General features: G+C 39.8%; 1 protein-coding gene across 1 annotated transcript in view; it reads left to right on the top strand.

Annotated features, from left to right (window-relative positions):
* DPYD (dihydropyrimidine dehydrogenase) overlaps nt 1-19185 on the top strand; it is a 1764026-nt gene that overhangs the window by 286063 nt on the left and 1458778 nt on the right. Inside the window, exon 3 of the mRNA XM_082264968.1 lies at nt 16581-16663. Within this exon, the coding sequence (XP_082121094.1) occupies nt 16581-16663 (83 nt within the window). The remainder of the gene's footprint in view (nt 1-16580; nt 16664-19185) is intronic.

The following is a 19185-nucleotide window of genomic DNA, read 5'->3' as shown; positions in this document are numbered from 1 at the left end:
ATTTCGATCTAACTTTGCTATATAAAATTGTCCTGCTACTGGCAAATTTTACAGTGCTGGGTTATATGAGGTCTCTTGCTTCTGGTAGCAAAACACCTGCCTGTATTCTTTTTCTTTAGTACATTACAGCTAATTCAGAGAGATAATTCAAACAGATAAGTTTTTATGCTGGATACTTTCACACTTTTGTATCATCTCCAGTCTCTTAATGCTTAATGAGGCCAATTTCTATTTGTTGGTTGAATGGGGCCTATTACCGTTTGATTAGAAAGCACATTTCACTGCTAAACTACCTGAAATTACTCAGATTGGGGGCTGTTGCTGTATTTAGGCCAAGATAATTGTAAAAGAAAAAAAAAAGAATTCCACAACAAAATATGCATTGCCAGTGTATGTGGTCACTGATACTATCATCACAAACTGTATGTCACACATTGACAGCATGGGGAAGGTTTACAGACAGTCATACATGAATGTACATTAATGCTAATTGTTGGTTTTCATATAGAAGCATTAGGTAGCTGTACAGCCACACAATCACTCCCACTATCCATTGGAAGTGGTACTCCTTTGCATTGTTTTCTAGCCTTTACTATTTCACCTGCATGCTCAGGACCCGCATTGCAGGTGTTTCTGGGTAGAGGGGAGGGAGACCAGTGAATGTCTGCATACTAATCTACCCAAACTAGAAAGAATTCAGAAACTACAAAAATTTAGCTATTTCTGATACTAATGGGCCATACACACTATAAGATTTTCTGAAGATTTTTTCCTTTCGATTTACCAAAAACAGATAATATGAGGTCAAACCTAAACACTTTCAATTTGTATGAAATCTGGCAGGCCCTTGCACTACATAGAAAAGGTAAATCTGAAGGAAAAAGTCTTCAGAAAATCTTATAATGTGTATGGCCCTTTACTGTCACAGTTGGGAGTTGTGACTAAGTAAGAAGCAAATTAAGTGTAATCTGCACTCTATTGAGTGGTCAGGGGTCGAACAGAGCTCTGATTTCTCATGAAGGAGAATTTGACACAGTTAACATGCTATCTAATCCTCTATGTGATAACAATAAAGTTAAGTGAAAAAAAAAAAAAAAACTGTAAATAAAGTGACACTCAAACACTTGAAATCTCCTTTTAAAAAAAAAACAAGCTTGAGCCCCTGTGCGCCCATGTACATACATACATACATAACTCACCCATCAGAGGCACCTTCATACAAAAATATCTATTTTGCTACACTTTACATACTGCCTTTCCTGCTGGAGTGAGAGTAATAATTCTTTGAACATTAATATGGTTAACTGATGACCTGTAAGCGCTTTTAAAGCATCACCAATGGAAAAGTTAGGGTACCAACCCTTAGCTCATCACTAGGGCAGAGAAGGAGAGAAAAAAAAGTTATGGTGGGATGAAGTAGAATGTGCAGAGAAGCTACTGCTGACAGTGTGGGGAGAGCCACCAGAGAAGCAAAGATGTATAGTAACTAAGTAGAACTACTTCACTACTGTACTTAAGTACCGAAATGCGGTATCTGTACTTTCCTAGAGTAGAATTTTTTTCTCCTACTTCCACTTTTACTTCACTACATTTTCTCAATGATTTCAATACTTCTACTCCGATATTTTTTTTTGTGCTGCATAGTTACTCGTTACAATTATAAGAATTACCACTGCCAGAACAGTAGATGGCAGGTTTCATGAAGCTCAAAACATGTGTATTATCAGTGCATACGAAAATAAATGCTACGGTATGTATAAATAAAAGCTACATTTGAAATAATAAAAAACAATATGATGTTCAAACCTTTGACTTCTTTCTTTAATAACTACATAACACAGTACTTGTACTTTTACTTTCAGTACTTGAGTAGCATTTTTTTTTTTCAAAACTACTGGTACTTTTACTTTCAGTACTTGAGTAGCAAAATTAAAAAAAAAACTACTTGCAATACTTAAGTACAAAAAATGTTGAATACTTTAGTACTTCTACTCAAGTCACTTTTTGATCGAGCACTTCCACTTCTACTCAAGTCACTTTTTGATCGAGCACTTGTACTTTTACTCAAGTATGGGTTTCGAGTACTTTATACAAGCTATTGTGGGCCATTGGGGAGATGTGAAATTGCAGATGGAGGAAGACAGCCCATGAGCTGTGGAGAAAGTGCAGGGCCCAGCACATAAAGACACGTTTTTATCACTATTGTTCCTTACTAAAGGGAAAACAGTGAAAAAAGAATGTCTCTTTGTGCTGGGCCCTGCAGACTCCAGAAGGGTCATGCCTGATGGGTGACACATGTCCTTTCCTACTACATTCAAGCATTCCTCTAGAAGTGAAAGCATACATCATTTTTTGTGCCAAACTGGGAGTACTGTGGGGCTGTGAGTAGCTACTCAAAGTCAATCAGATTTGGGTTCTGCTGTAAGTGTCTATATAAAACATGATCTAACCTCATATGAAGGCCAAAGGAAGTTGCAACCCATTTAAACTCTCTTCATTTTCTAATGGTAAATAAACACTCACAATGCGCCTGGATGTCTGGAAGAATGTAATCTTGGCATAGGCTTCAAGTCACATGGGGCAGCTACAAAGCTGTGTTTTTTTCCTTTATGGCAAGAAAAAGGTCTTTGCTTTATTTTTTTCTCTGTTTCAGTGTATTGATTCATACTTTTGATGTTTAACACCTACAGAGATAAAAATAGACTTAAAAGATGCTTCTGCAGACAAGTGAAGCATATGCTAACATATGCATGGAATTTTGTTAGATTTCCTAAATATTACTTTTTAGCCTTTGCAGTTGTTTTCTGAAAGTACGACTGGTGGTATGCATAGTGTCTGCAATGAAGCTATACTCTGTAATATGCATATACTGGAAATTATTAGGAAAAATGTACATGGCTTTTGCGTAGCTTGTGTTTAAAAAATCATATAGAGGCTTATACAGGGCAAATCATGATTTTTTTTTTCTTCCATCCATTAAATATTTGTTGGTAAGTTGGTGTCAGTACATGAAAATAACTATAAATTATAATGTGATTGTTTTAAAGAATATCTAAAAACCCTTCACCGCCTGAGGATTTTAGATGTAAGAGATACACACTTAAAAAGGATCTTAGCATATATTTTTACTCCTTGCTCCTCAAAAGCAAAATTACATCCGTAAATTGCTATGTATTACATAACAGAAGCTACGGTTACAATGCAGCCACTCCTGTGTAAAATTATATTTGCAAAATTATATTTGCAGATAGTAAAATGGTCTGTAACCCTATACAGTCATGTTCCTATCCCTATACAGTCATGTTCCTCACTCCTGTGAATGGCTGAGCCAGACTCAATTTTGTTCTAGGATGAGAAGTCCCTGTCCCTCTGTCGGAACACAGTGCCATATACTGCATGTACCTGTACTAAGCACATATAGCTGTATTGTTTACTTGTCTATCTCCAAAGCTCTAGATGTAATTTCTCTCTGGTGCTTCGTTTCTCTGTTACCAGCATGACACACGTCTGAGAAGTTTTCCTGACACATGAAATAAAATTGTGTCAGGGAGGGAGCTTGGCACATTTGATTATTCACAACACAGTTCATCCGCTGTGTAAAGGGGAAGGGTGGTGTTCCATTCCTTCAATCAGCGCTCACACACTGTAACTGCATCCTCTCTGCCCCCTCTTCTGTGCCCCTGACAGACGAAGAAAGATCTTAACATGTTTCTGCCCTTTTGAAGGGGTGTAGGGAAGAGAAGACTGCAGATAAATGTAGAGAAGACTGCAGATAAAAGTGCAATCTATGTAGGAGGATTTGTTTCATCTCTGTGTATCATCTGAGGCTGTTCACTTCACTGGGTATATGTGAGGGTTTACAACCACTTTAAGGTAAATCTTACTTTAGCTTTTCATGAAACTGTCAACATTTTACACTGACAAGTCAGATATCTGTCATAATTTTTTATTTTACTCTTAGCTTTAATATAACATTGTAGAGCAATGTTACTGAACCTTATTAAAATGTTAACTTTTTATAAAATACTTTTTTTACTCCCTGGTTTACATATTCAAGGTTGTACCTTTTGCATGCATATGTATAATTATCTGCACCCCTAATTGTATTTACATATTTCAAAACAATCCCATATATTTTGAAATGGCTAAAACTATTTACCCAGTTAATTTTTCACTGATGTACACATAGCATTACTTGAGAACTTGTGTTGTAAATCTTGTGTTACAGCAAACACCACTGTCACTATCATAGGGCTGCAATCACACTATAGTAGCACATGAACATGGGCAAAATTGTGTGATTTTGTGAACTTTCACAAAAGGCCACCAAAATGAGAGTTTCCATACATTGTTATTGACACCACTACCGAAATAAATTTGATGTTCATTTTTTCCCCACAAATAGAGCTTTCTTTTGGTGGTATTTGATCACCTGTGAGATTTTTAGTGTGAGTGACAATTCTGAAAAAAAAAAAAAACAATATTTTTCACATTCTGCTATATAACATTCCCAAATAATCAAAAATCAAATGTTTTCCTCCTTTTAGGCCAATTTGTATTCTGCTATATATTTTTGTTAAAAAAAATCGCAATAAGCTAATTTTGATTCGTTTGCGGAAAAGTTATTGCATAGTTACATAGTTACATAGTTAGTGAGGTTGAAAAAAGACATCAGTCCATCCAGTTCAACCTATGATGTGTGTGTGTGTTTGCTTTTAACCGTACATTGTATACCCCTGTATGTTGTGGTCTTTAAGGTGTCCATCTAATAGTTTTTTGAAACTATCAATGCTCCCTGCTGATACGACTGCTTGTGGAAGAGAATTCCACATCCTTACCGCTCTTACAGTGAAGAACCCCTTACGCACTTTAAGGTTAAACCGCCTTTCCTCAAGTTTTAGTGAGTGGCCACGTGTCTTATTGTATCTCCTTTCTCTGAATAGTTTGTTCCTTATGCTAGGGTCGCCAGTACAGTATTTGTACATTGATATCATATCCCCCCTCAATCGTCTCTTCTCCAGAGAGAATAAGTTCAGTGCTTGTAGTCTTTCCTCATAGCTGATGTCCTCCATTCCCCTAATTATTTTTGTTGCCCTTCTCTGGACTTTCTCCAGTTCCAGCACATCCTTCCTGAGGACCGGTGCCCAGAACTGGACAGCATACTCCAGATGTGGCCGGACCAGAGTCTTGTAGAGTGGACGAATAATCTCTTTATTTCTGGAGTGAATCCCCTTTTTTATACAACCCAGTATTCTGTTGGCTTTGCTTGCGGCGGCTTGGCATTGCATGCCACTGCCAAGCCTGTTGTCTACCAGTACCCCCAGGTCCCTTTCCATCCTAGACTCACCCAGAGGTTCCCCCCCCTAGTGAGTAGCTTGCTTTCTGGTTTCTGGCCCCCAAGTGCATTACTTTACATTTTTCAACATTAAACCTCGTCTGCCATGTAGTTGCCCACCCCGTTATTTTGTTCAGGTCTGCTTGCAAGATTTCCACATCCTGCATAGAAGATATTGGCAAGCCTAATTTAGTATCATCTGCAAATACTGAGATTGTACTAGATATCCCCTCCTCTAGATCATTTATGAATAAATTAAACAGGATTGGTCCCAGGACAGAACCCTGGGGGACCCCACTTTCCACACCCGCCCAATCCGAGTACTCCCCATTAATCACCACCCTCTGTACTTTCCCCTGGAGCCAGTTCTCTATCCAGGTATTCACCTTATGGTCCATACCTACCTTCCTTAGTTTGTACAGTAAGCGTTTGTGGGGAACGGTGTCAAAGGCCTTTGCAAAGTCCAGATACACCACATCCACAGGCTTACCTTTATCTAAGTGGCAGCTCACTTCATCGTAGAAGGTTAATAGATTGGTTTGGCACGAACGATTTTTCATGAATCCATGCTGATTACTACTTATAATACCGTTTTCATTACTAAATTGCATCTACAAACTAGGGGAAAGATTTATGTCTTTTCAATTATTTTTTATTTTTTTACTAGTAATGGCAGCGATCTGCGATTTTTAGCAGGACTGGGTCATTGCGGCGGACAGATCGGACCCCTAACTGACCTTTTTGACACTTTTGGGGGGACAAATGACATTACTACAGTAATCAGTGCTAAAATGTGATAATTTCAGAGAGAAGAACGGTCGGCTGTTTTTACAACAGCCGACCGGTGTTCTCTCTCAGCATTCCTGCTGCCTAGTGAGGGCTGGAGCGTGTCGCCTGTGGCACACTTGCTCCCAGCACCACTCCCGTGAACACAGCTGACCGGGCACCAGTGATCGATCCCCGCTCTCTCAGGTGCCCGGCAGAAATTGCAGCCACTGGCCCCGTGGACATTGGCATCCCTGCTGCCTAGTAAAGGTGCGCTGCCGGCGGCACACGCTCGCCCCCCCAGCACAATGCGTGCGTCCAACGTAGTACTACGTCGTTTTGCGCAGCCGAGCCAGGAGGCGGGCGGTCGGGAAGTGGTTGAGGTGAAAAACCTTCAGCCTTTAGAATCACTTTATGACATATAACAATCTATATCTGGGCCTAGAAAAAGGATTGTGTTTTAAACACAACTTTTATGGCCTATTTTGAAAATGTAGCCTTTTTTTAGAAAGGAAACAAAATTCAAGAGAAGCTAATGTAAATACTATATACATATATATATATATATATATATATATATATATATATATATATATATATATATAGTTTCTGTATGTTCCGCTTAGGGCCCTACTCACACTATGATGCACGTCATCAAGCATTGTGCATATGCATTTTTTATTTTTATTTTTGTGGGTTGTCATGCTACGCACCTAGGACAGACCATTCATTTCGAAAGGTTGCCCTACATGCGACAAATTAAGTCATGCATCTTTTTTTTTTTTTTTTTTAGAAACAAGCTTTGCATATTTTTTAACCAAGTGTTTTGGTGCACTTGCCATGCATTTTTCTGTGCATGTCTGCTTGCTGCTTTTGGGGTGCCATTAACAATGAATGGCACTGAAAGTATGACCTGCTTTTTTGAACATTTCATGACCATGTGCTCAGTCATGCAACTGTGCAGGCATTCCCAGGCTGCATTAGTATGAGTGCAGTCTAAGACAAATATAATACAGTATGTGCAGTGTTCTCTGGTTCATTTAAATAAAGATACATTTATATTCAAACCTGTTAGGTACATAAATATACAGTATGATGTTGTGGTCTCTGTGTTCATTGACAGAGTACTGCTTATGTACTTGTGTTATGCAGATTTGAAATGTGTTGTGCTGTACAGACACAAGTGGATGCAATCAGAATATCTAAACTCTTCTAGTGCCTATGGAAAAGCATGAAGTGCTTAAATACTTCACTGCTGCTTGAGTAGTAAATGCTTTAAAATAATGTTTTGTGTTAGGAGGGACAAAGCGATTCACAAAAACCCATTCCTATTAGTGCAGCTGAATTTATTTTCAGAACGTTTAAAGCCACACACGGAAGACAGATGTAATCCAGCCTAGATTTGTATTTCTTAAAAGAATTTTCGAGAAGTGTAAAATGATCCAAGGAAAAGCACCTGCTTTGGTTTCTCACAATAGAATTTCTTGAAGGATTAACGTTCAGAGGCCAAGCTGCTAAGGTGATTTCTTGTGTTTAAGATGCATACAGTACACTGAATCCTTTCCCCCTACTTATCAAAGACATGTCACATCATACTGAAGCTCAAGAGACTGTATTTCTCATTTCATAGGCCATGGAACAGCTTTCACAAATTTGGTTGGCAGTTCTTTCCAAAGAATGCATGATCAAAGACAGATATTCAAAGCATTTTCTAAAAAATATTGTTATATTCATTGCATAATATCTTGCTTCATTGTTGTAATGCGTGGCCCAGATCAGATTTCAGCTGCTAAAAGTATGCTACCCTGCTCTTTTTTGTTATTTGTGTGTGTGTGATTCTTTAAGAATGTTCTTCCATGATGCATGTGAAGATTTGGAGATTTATGATGATATAAAAGTTCCTTTTACTGGATAACTTTTTCTCTTCCCTTCTACAGCTTTACTGTAAAATAATAAAATGCTTCAGTTTGTATCATATTGGATGCTTTTTGTTCCCTTTTAAAGTTGAATCCCTTTCGGCTTGGCAAAATTCAAAATACATTGATGATGAGCCAAATACACAGTACATATAAAGGTGCTGTTCAACTTGCTATAGCTATACATTTATTCCTGATATTTATACAGCCCTGTGAGATAGCAAAGTCAGCCTGGACACCTCACTTTTCTCTGCTAGGGCTTGTACCTCCCTCAGTCTGTGACTGGACATTGAAGGAGAAGCAGCAGACTAATGAGGTTATCTCTTGGTTATGATGCAGTCTCCTTCCTATTAGTAGGTTCTTTGTCAGCCTATGTACACAAAGCAAGACTGATTGGCTCCCTGTGCTGCACCTCCTACCCCCAGTCTAAATATTGCCATCCAGGGAATTTTAAGAATCTGATAAACCAGTTGGGAACTTACACTAGTTGTTGTTTTATTTTTTTAATGAATTGACGTTTTTCCTGTTTAAATTGTTTTTATTTTGAGGAATTCAACAAAGCACACTAACTCCTAGGTTAAATGTCCTTTGTTAACAGAAAAAACAGGCAACAGCGGTTGGAAACATAGATTATAAGTATGGCACTCATAAAACTTTTTTTTCAAGAATCCGCATTAAAGGGGAGCTCCAGGTTCCTTCAGAAAAAAAAATAAGTCAGCAACTACAAATGCTGTCGTGGCTGACTTTTAATATTAGTACACTTACCTGTCAACAAATACAGCTGTGTCTTCACCCGAGCCAATTCTTCAGTTGACTCTCGGGTGCTGCTTGGCTAATGGAAATCGGCAGTGAAGCCTTGCGGCTCCACAGTTGGTTCCCTACAGTGCATGTGCGAAGTCCGCTGCGCTTTGTGAATGGCCCGGTGGCAGGCCAAGGAGGAGGGGGGGGCTGAACTTCTGGCTGAGTTTACAGCAGTAAACTCAGGCGCCAAACAAAAGGTGCCAAATGTGGTAGCAGAGGGGGGAGGAAGCAAACAAGCGGAGCTTCACCTTTTGGGTGGATCTCTGCTTTAACTACATTTGTAAGCCTGATAACATAAGATAGTAGACCTACAAGCAATAGGTTGGAATAGATTAAAAGAGTCATTTGTGCCCACAAAGAAAATGAAAAAGGGGAAAGAAAAGGATAAATAGAAAAAAAAATGTGGGTGGGAGGGAAAAAAATAGAAGGAAGGGGGGCAGCCAGGTCCAGGGTGGTGTAGGGCTATTGGAAACATTTTTTCAGGGGTCTTTTAATAGTAATGTTTGGTCAAGGTTGGAGGCATGTAGTGCATTTTCCATGGTGTCCAGAAGCTGAGGGATTTATGCATGGATTCAAGTAGTATAGTTGAAAGTTTTCATTTAACACAACATTTTCTGCTTGACCTGTTCTTCCATTGGTATTCCTTTTCCAAAGTTTGTGAAAGAAACAACTATAGGTGTCCCTGGGGAATTTGAGTGGAAGGGCTGGATATGGTAAGTGTAGTAATGAAAGGTATAGAAAAGAATATATAAAATTTCAACATTTATTGATTTATATTAAAATTCAACAAAATACAAAAAATAACATATTTAGACTTTAAAATAACATTCCATATACATATCCTGATAGGGATAATACATTAGGGGTTCATGAAGCAGGGAAGTGTATCCTCCAGCATGTTTCGGAATTTTTGTTCATCTAATTCCTTCTTCAGGGAAGTTTATATACACATAACCGTGCATTCACCACCTGTGTATCCCTAGAGGGAGTATGGAGCAAAAAGCGTCCTTTTAGTTGTCTCCTCACAGAAGGTATACTGCAAACGTGGCTGTTTGTATGGCAAAGGATACCTTATATTCATGCAGTCTGACTGTGCAGCTCTGTAGTTTGAATGTGCAACAAGTATATGGACTTGAGAGAATACAAGTCCCTCCACACGTTGTCAGGGTATTAATGTTAGTACCGGCGGTTCACTCAAATCCCCAATGGCCATATGCACATTGTGTTCACGAGGAGCACATAGGGCGGATGAGTCCACACCTTGTCAGAAATCCTATGTGAAATGCAGATAACCGATCTCTCTGTGGTGACCCAAACACCCTTTCACTTGGGGGTCCTATAGACAGACCTCTTTAAAAAAGGGGCAAGCCTTTGGGTAATGAAGGGGTGGGGATTTGAGTTTGTGGAGTTGACATATACCTTTTAATTTATAAATATAAAAAATCCCAGATGAGGGCAGCTTTATGATTTTTCTGTGAAAATTCAAAATTTGGGATGCAATTAGGTGAAAAGTAGTTTATTTTAAGCCTTAGATCATCTGCTGCCCAAAGCTGATATCTCTGTGGTTCATCAAAACTAAGGAAAAAACAGAATATATTTGGTAATACAAGAGGTGGGGAGGCTAGTTTCTTCAATATTTGATAGCTTTTAAAAGTTTTAAGGATTGTTTGACAATGGGGTTGTCTGTGTTTTGAACTATGAACTATAATAAAATGTTAGTTGCAATAAAGGTAAACTCCACTATTTTTAAGCTTACCCAAATTAGAGTCCCACCAGTAACACCCTTCCACACCTTACCTACCTGTATATTGTACAGGACCTTAAAGAATAAGTGCTAGACAGAAAGTAAGCTCTCATTAAAGGTTTAAAGGTCACTATGGGATTAACTGGCTAGGAAAAGTATTTATAGCAGGTTCTGAAAGTCCAGAGGGGAATGTTGAGATAGCTGTTTAGAGGCATCATTCTTCAAATATGTGCTAGAACTAAATGGCTTCAAAACCAAAAACTCAAGCCACCTCCTAATAACTCTGATAGCTTCCCAAAGTTTTAAGGATTGCTTGACAATGGGGTTGTCTGTGTGTTTTTGCTGAAAAGGTAGAAATCACAACAAAATGTCAGTTGCAATTAAGGTAAACTCCACTATTTTTAAGCTTACCAAAATTAGGGTCCCACCAGTAACACACTTCCGCATCCCATCTACCTTTATATTGTACAAGACCTTAAGGAATAAGTGCTAGACAGAAAATATGTTCGTATTACAAGCTGTGGACCCTTTGAGGTCACTATGGGATTAACTGGCTAGGAAGAGTATTAGTAGCAGGTTCTGACAGTCCAGGGGGGGATGTTGTGAAATAGCTGTTTAGAGGCATAATTTTTCAATTATGTGCTAGAGCTAAATGGCCCAGAAACCAAAAACTCAAGCACCTCTTAAAGAAAACCCATACTTAAAGACCAAGAACAAGATCTCACCTAATTAGGGGACTTCCTCGGCTCTCGTGCAGATTATGAGAATGACTCATATTAACATGCTTTGAAACTCAACTACTATGCTAATGGCAACAGAGCTGGGAAATACCTTGCTAGGAGAGTCACTACACCATGCACTAAGGCTAAAATCCCTTATCCCCCTACATCCAACTAGTAAACTCACAATCCTAAGGCCTTTGCAGGTTCCTTTGCAGACTAATATAGTTATCTCTATAATCTGCACAATGTCTTTCACAACACTCAGCTCTCTCTTTGAATAAGACATATCCAACATTTTCGTTAACCTGTAGCTACCCAAACTTACCGAGACACAGTTTCAAAGTCTCAATGCTCCTTTTATACTCAGAGACAGCTAAAATTATGAATTATTTGCCCAAAAGCAAATCTCCTGGTTCAGACGAGTTCACTAGTCAGAACTATAAACTGTTCCAGAATATTTTTACCCAATTTCTTAACATCCTATATCAAAAAGTGGCCATGATGTTATCCTTTCCACCAGAAATACTAAGGCCCATATCGTTACTATACTAAAACTTGGCAAGAAACCCACAAAATGTCCCCTAGGAAACCATGTTAAATGAACTGTAGTGCATTTCTGCAAAAAGCACCAAAAATACATAGGTGTAAACCAGGCCTTATACAGTGATCAGTGTTAAAAAAATGTGCACTGTCGCTGTACTAATGACACTGGCTGGGAAGAAGTTAAACATATCGGTCAATTTAGAAGGTTAACTGTGTGCCTAGCCTGTATTTTTATGTAATGTGCGTGGTGTTTTCACTAGGGGAAGATATTGATTCTAGTTAGGGTTGAGCGAACACTGACTGTATTGTTCAGGATCGTACCAGACTTTTTGGTGTTCGGTACCCGGACACGGACCCGAACATTTTACTGTATGTTCGGGATACAGTCCATTGTTCAGAAATTTATGTCATGTTTTGGCGCAGTTTTAATGGCGTGGTTTCAACAGCTGCAGGGCAGCCAATCAACAAGCGTGCCCTTAGAAGCCATCACAGCCTACTAAAGGCATGGCTCTGTGATTGGCCAGTGCAGCATGTGACCCAGCCTCTATATAAGCTGGAGTCACATAGCGCCGCACATCACTCTGCTCTAACTACTGTAGGGAGAGGTTCCTGAAACTGCTGAGGGAGAGATAGGAGATTATTGTAGGGGCAGGCTGGAGATTGCTTTCAGGGAAAGAATAGGAAGAATCTTCTTTAATCAGACAGCGATCTACATCGATTTTATTGTGTGGGGGTGCAGTGCACAATCTTTTTGCCCTGGCCTGAGCCCAGTGAGGAGGAGGGAGGAAAAAAAAAAAACCTTTTATCAGTCTGTTAGGTGTGCGGCGTGTAGCCGCCATGTAATGCAAGCTTAGTGCATATGTGTCTGCTTAATCTGGATTTTAAAATAAAAAAAATTATTTTCCTTCATATTTTACTGTGACATACAGCGTTCAGACACTGCTGTTCTAATCTGCTATTCAAAAAGCACCAATTAAAGGGAAAAATAAAACATTTTCATTCATACATTACTGTGAGATACACCCGTTGGATACTGTTGTTCTATTCCGCTTTTCAATAAAAACCCATTTAGGGAAAAAAATTAAATTGCGGCCTAGTCTGCATATGTTACTGTGAGATACACCCGTTGGATACTTTTGTTCTATTCTGCTTTTCAATATACACCCATTTAGGGGAAGATCCCCAATTAGAGAAATATGAGGAGAAGGTCAAATAAGGGACGTGGCCTGTGTCGTTGTGCTGCTGGTGGAGCTCCTGTTGCAAGGAGAGGATGTGGTTGATCTGTGCCAGCTACACGCACAAGTGAAACACCTTCCTCAGGTGTGAGTAGGCAACAGAACCTGCAGCAGTATTTGGCAGGGCCTAATGCACTTCTACAAATGTAGAGCAAGTACAGGCGATAGTAGATTGGGTTTCTGACAGTGCCTCCGGTTCCTTCACATTGTCTCCCACCCAGTCTATTGCTGAAAGGTCAGAGTTGGCACCTACAGCCGATGTCTATCAATCTTTCACCTAACCTCCCCTTGCAAATCAGGCAAGCAGTCTGAGCCCCAAGTCATGCAGAAGTCTCTTCTTCTTTTTGATGACTCTGTTAGCATGGTTTCCCAGGGCCATCCACCTAGCCCTGCCCCAGAAGTGGAAGAGATTGAGTGCACCGATGCCCAACCACTTATGTCTCAAGATGAGTACATGGGAGGACCATCGCTGCGCATCTCGGATGATGACGAAACACAGGTGCCAACTGCTGTGGAATTCCGAATTGTGGAGACTGACAAAGAGGGCAGGGGTGAAGACTGGGTGGAAGATGATGTGGAGGACGATGAGGTCCTCGACCCCACATGGAATGTATGTCATGCAGGTGACCTGAGTAGTTTGGAGGAAGAGGCAGTGGTCGCACAGAGCCACCAGCACAGTAGAAGAGGGAGCAGGGTGCAAAAGCAGAGCGGCCGTGCCCTAGAAACTATGCCTGCTACTGCCCAACGCAGCAAGGGACCGAGCACACCAAAGCCAGCTCAAAGGAGTTCCCTAGCATGGCAGTTCTTCTGACAATGTGCTGATGACAGGACACGAGTGGTTTGCAAGCTATGCAATCAGAGCCTGAAGTGAGGCATAAACCTTCTCAACCTGAGCACAACCTGCATGACCAGGCATCTAATTGCAAAGCACTAGCTGCAGTGGAGTAGACACCTCAAAAACCAAGAAAGGTCTCTGGCTCCTCCTGCTTCCTCTTCTGCTGCACTCTCGGCCTCTTCATCCACGTCTGTAGTGACAGTGGCACCTGCCACCCCGCAAACAGAGGATCTGCCAGCAACACCACCACCTGGGTCACCAACAACCATCTCCACAATGTCCCGTGGAAGCGTTCAGCTTCCTATCTCCCAAACACTGGAGCGGAAGAGGAAGTACCCCCCTACCCACCCGCGATCCCTGGCCCTGAATGCCAGCATTTCCAAATTCCTGGCCTTTGAAATGCTGTCATTCCGTCTGGTGGAGACGCACAGTTTTAAAAGCCTTATGGTGGTGGCTGTCCCACAGTACGCTGTGCCCAGCCGCCACTACTTTTCCAGGCAAGCCATCCCTTCCCTGCACAACCAAGTGGGTGACAAAATCAGGTGTGCACTGCGTAACGCCATCTGCGGCAAGGTCCACCTAACTACGGATACGTGGACCAGTAAGCACGGTCAGGGACGTTATATCTCCCTAACAGCACACTGGGTAAATGCAGTGGCGGCTGGGCCTGAGGCGGATAGCAGTTTGGCGCATGTCCTTCCACCACCAAGGAATGCAGGGTGCTTCAGTTTGCCTCCTGTTCCTAACTCCTCCTACTCTGCCTCCTCACCACCACCAACTTCAGCGCAGCCAGGGGTAAACGACAGCAGGCAGTTTTAAAACTTGCCTGTTTGGGGGAAAAAGCCCACACCACGCAGGAGTTGTGGAGGGGCATTGAACAGCAGACCGATGAGTGGTTGGTGCCAGTGAGCCTCAAGCCCGGCCTGGTGGTGTGCCTAGCTCTGGGCCTAGCTGGTTTGACACACATCCCTTGCCTGGTGCATGTGCTGAATTTGGTGGTGCAGAGGTTCCTTAGAAATGACCCCGATATGTCAGAGCTGCTGCAGAAAGTGCGGGTCATCTGTGCGCACTTTCGGCGTTCTCACCCTCCTGCTGCTCCTCTGTCAGCAATGCAGCGTAACTTCGGCCTTCCCACTCACCGCCTCATATGTGACGTGCCCACAAGGTGGGACTCCACCTTGCACATGCTGGCCAGACTGTGCGCGCAGCAGCAGGCCATAGTGGAGTTTCAGCTGCAGCACGCACGCGTGAGTCGCTCTGTGGAACAGCACCACTTCACCACCAATAACTGGGCCTCAATGCGAGACCTTTGTGCCTTGTTGTGCTGTTTCGAGTACTCCACCAACATGGCCAGTGCCGATGACGCCGTTCTCAGCTTAACTATCCCACTTCTATGCCTCCTTGAAAAAAACACTTTGGGCGATGATGAAAGAGGATGTGGCACAGGAGGAGGAGGAGGACGAGGTATCATTTCCAAGGCATATTAAATCTGGGAATAGACAGGTTCCCTTCATATTTCCACACTGTCATCACCCACATATTATTAGCTGTTAGAACAACGATTACCGGGCACTGGAAATGGCATTTAGCACCTAGTCTTTCAAAAACTATTGCATTGGTTAAAACCAATTTTGTGTATGAAAAATTGTTAGCCGTTTGAAGGATAAATACCCACTAATTGTAAAAGCTTGAATTAATTGGACAGAAAAGTTGCCAGACACCTTTCTCTGTTTTCTTCTCTGTATTATACTGTAACCCTGTGTACTGCAACTTTTAATTTTTTCATAACTTTATAAGGATTCCTTATTCTTTTTCCCCCTTACCATCTTTTACGGTTTGCTATATTTCACCTACTAGGCATTGTTTGTACTTATTTGCACATAAGTTTTAAAAAATTGTTAAAAAAAAAAAAAAAAAAAAGATGCAACTGACTCTGAACTCTCTCCTAGCTGCTAAGCCCTGTTGTTGACATTTGCTCATGCTGAAGAGAAGCCGTTTTTCAGATTACATTTTGCTATTGTTCAAGTTACTCCTTTTATGCTGGGAAATAAACTGAATTTTATCTAAAAGCCAAGCATAGTCTTACATAGTGATTCTAAAATCCCCTAATTGATATATGCATAATGACACTTTTAAGCACAATTGTACTATTATGTGCTATGTTTTATCTCAAATGTTTTAATGTTTTGCCCACTTAATATGAAATGGATGAGCATTCTCACACATTATTTTTTCTTCCCATGAATTCTAGGGTCCTTACCAGGACACTTGCTCATAAAGGGTCCTAGTTAAAGTATGTCTTTCACATTAAATGCAGCTAATTTTAAAGTATTCCATATTCACATTAAATGCAGCTATTTTAAGGACCTAATCAGGACATTAAAAAAATCAGTTTTCTATAAGCCTTATTTAATGTATATTTCTTTACCAAATGGCTGTTGCAGTTAACAATTTCTAATACTTGTTGCTCTCCGCCTATTAAAATGAACATAGACCTCCTACACAACAGGTGGTGCTGTACTGTGATATACTACATAAACTGTTAGTATTCCATTTTGTTATCTTGTATGTGACTTCAGTTTTACAAATATTGTCACATAGTACATGTAGTTGGTCTATTGAATCAAAATTGTATATTAAATTGCCAGACTAGTTTATAATAATCAGAAATATGTTTTTTGCAGAATTGTGAGAAACTGGAAAATAATTTTGATGACATCAAACATACGACTCTTGGAGAACGAGGAGCACTCAGAGAAGCAATGAGGTAAGTCTGGGTTGCCATGGCAACAGTCATTCATGTGGTAAAGCAAAAGTCATTCTTTATTATTGGGGGAACAAATGAGTTCATTGCCACCATTCAGCTCTGTTCTCCAAGGTATTAATTTGTCACTGGATAGGTTTCCCTTGAGGCTCCACTTTGGTTTAAAGCTGCATAAATAATAAGCTTCACTGCGCTGTAAAAAAAAAAACTAAATGTTTAATTGGTTGCTTGAAATGCTTAGGGTTCCTGTGAATTATATTTATTCTAAACTATGAATGAATAGAAATTCTGATATTCCACAAGGAGCATAAATGGCACAGACTGAATAATTTAGCTAAGCTTTGTATTTATTAAAAATAAAGGAAACTATTTCATAGAACTTTTCATTATGTATTTTTTAAAAAAGGTGTGAAAACTTTGTTGAGAGTTTTTAATTCTTTACAAAGAAGTAGGTTCTGAATTAGAATAATAGCTGTGCATCTTTGTACAATCTACTCTCTTTGGGTGAGAAGTATTAGGGATGGGGTGACCATTTTAGCGTTCAGTACTTTTGGACAGGTAAGGTCACTCCTTGCTTGCCTAGGGGTGGGCTTGGCGTTAGCATAAGGTTGTCTAAGGTTGCCATGATTCCTATTTTTCTCTGTGTTTCTTGTACATTGTTACAAAAGAATTGTGAAACTTTGGCTGTTGTAGCCTGTGTACATAGGATTTTATTTGCTTATAAGTGTGCTCCCGGCAGGGATGGCTCCCCGCACCCAATACCCCCCCCCCCCCGCAAGCTATATGCACCTGAAAGCAATGCTGCATTGTGCCAGGGAAATTTCGATGTCCTTGTGGAGTAGCACAGAAATAGGATACAAAAAAAAGTCAAACTTAAAACATAATGTATCACTCATTTTATAAGTTATTAAACCAAGCATTCATCTAAATAAACTGTATTTAATTTATTTTACATCCAACATTTAGAAACTATATTATTATCATTATTATTAAAATAGTAAGTATAACCACTTTTTTTTTTTTTTTTTTATATTTACTGAGTATGTGTAATAGTTATGTAGATGTAAGCTTTATCCTTAAATTATTATTTACCATTGAAAGGGCTTATGGAGGGAAATGCGTATATTTTCAGTTTGGGTAAATCGATCCTCTTGTTAGAAGTAAACTGTCCAAAAAAAAATTGCCCACAAAATCAGAGTATGAATATTTACATGTCCTACTTCTGATGTCACCAGACACTACTCATTTGCTAAAGATTCATCCTCTGAAGTCTCTTGGGATAGCCTGGTTCCCTGCAGTGCTAGGTGATTTCTCCCAGCAGCCTTCACGTCACATCGGAGAAACCACTGAGCGCAAAAGGGGCACACAGGATTGACACTCCTGGACATGTTGGTTACCTAGGAGACTTCTGAGGATGATTACTCATCAATAGACCAACGTTAGGCAGTACAAGCAGCAGGGGAGGTAAGTATTTACAATCTTCTGCTGCAGGCAATTCTTTATAAACCGTTTTATTTCTATGATGGGTATGGAATATTTTCCTATTGAAATATAATATCTGAACAATTTAACAACAACAACATGTTTATAGGATTTTCTATTACCATCTTCTAATCCAAGTAATATTTTGTAAGAAAGATTCAAGAATTCTGTTGTTGACTAAACTGTATTCAGAAATAAAAGACTAAACAAGGCATATATGTATATATAATTGTTTGATGTATTGGCTTTGTTTGGTCGATAAGTTGCATTTTTCTGCATTATTGAGTCCTACTGATTCTCTCTTACTGGAGTCGAACCTCCCATTACAATGGCACACTGGAAATTGCCTATTACTTTTGTTTAAATACTAATGTACATGTTGTGTTAGTTTGTGCTGTTCTCGGCTCTGCTTGCATCCATTAGCCACTCTCAGGTCATCAATTATCAGTAGGAGTCCATTCAGTGACCCAGAAGGTAAGTTTTAAAAGTATGTTGTGTGTTGTGGAATGTATTGAGTATTATAAATGACTGATTCTACAGGACTGACTAGTGCAGTTGTTTTAAATGTGAAATCATTACTAGAAATAGATAACCATTCTTTTTTTTTTTTTTGCACCTATTTGTGATGAAAATTGCTTCAGCAACTTGAAAACTGCGGTAAATGTATTTGCCGTAAATATTTCCAGTAGCTATCCCTTTCAGTTTAGAAAAACTGGATCTCTATTATTAATGCTACCACATAGGAAGGTCACATTTAAGAGTAATAATACTCTGTCTTTAATTGTTCTAATCCATGTCAGCTATCATTACCACAATGTTTTTCTATTATACTATTAGTAACTCATAAGATCAATCTGTTCTATATTGAAAGTCTGTAGTGAATGCTATTTGCACACAAATGTGCACATCCCACATAATCACTGGGTGTTTAAATTACATAGGGACCAAATCAATAAATACCACCAAATGAGGGTAACACATTTATTTGGTGTAATTGCCTTTGTTAGCTGGAGGGCATCAACTCCAAAAGGCTGTATTGCACT

This window comes from Pelophylax lessonae, assembly GCF_965119305.1.
Source record: "Pelophylax lessonae genome assembly, chromosome: 8".
Lineage (NCBI taxonomy): Eukaryota > Metazoa > Chordata > Amphibia > Anura > Ranidae > Pelophylax > Pelophylax lessonae.
This window is presented reverse-complemented; position numbering and strand designations above follow the sequence as displayed.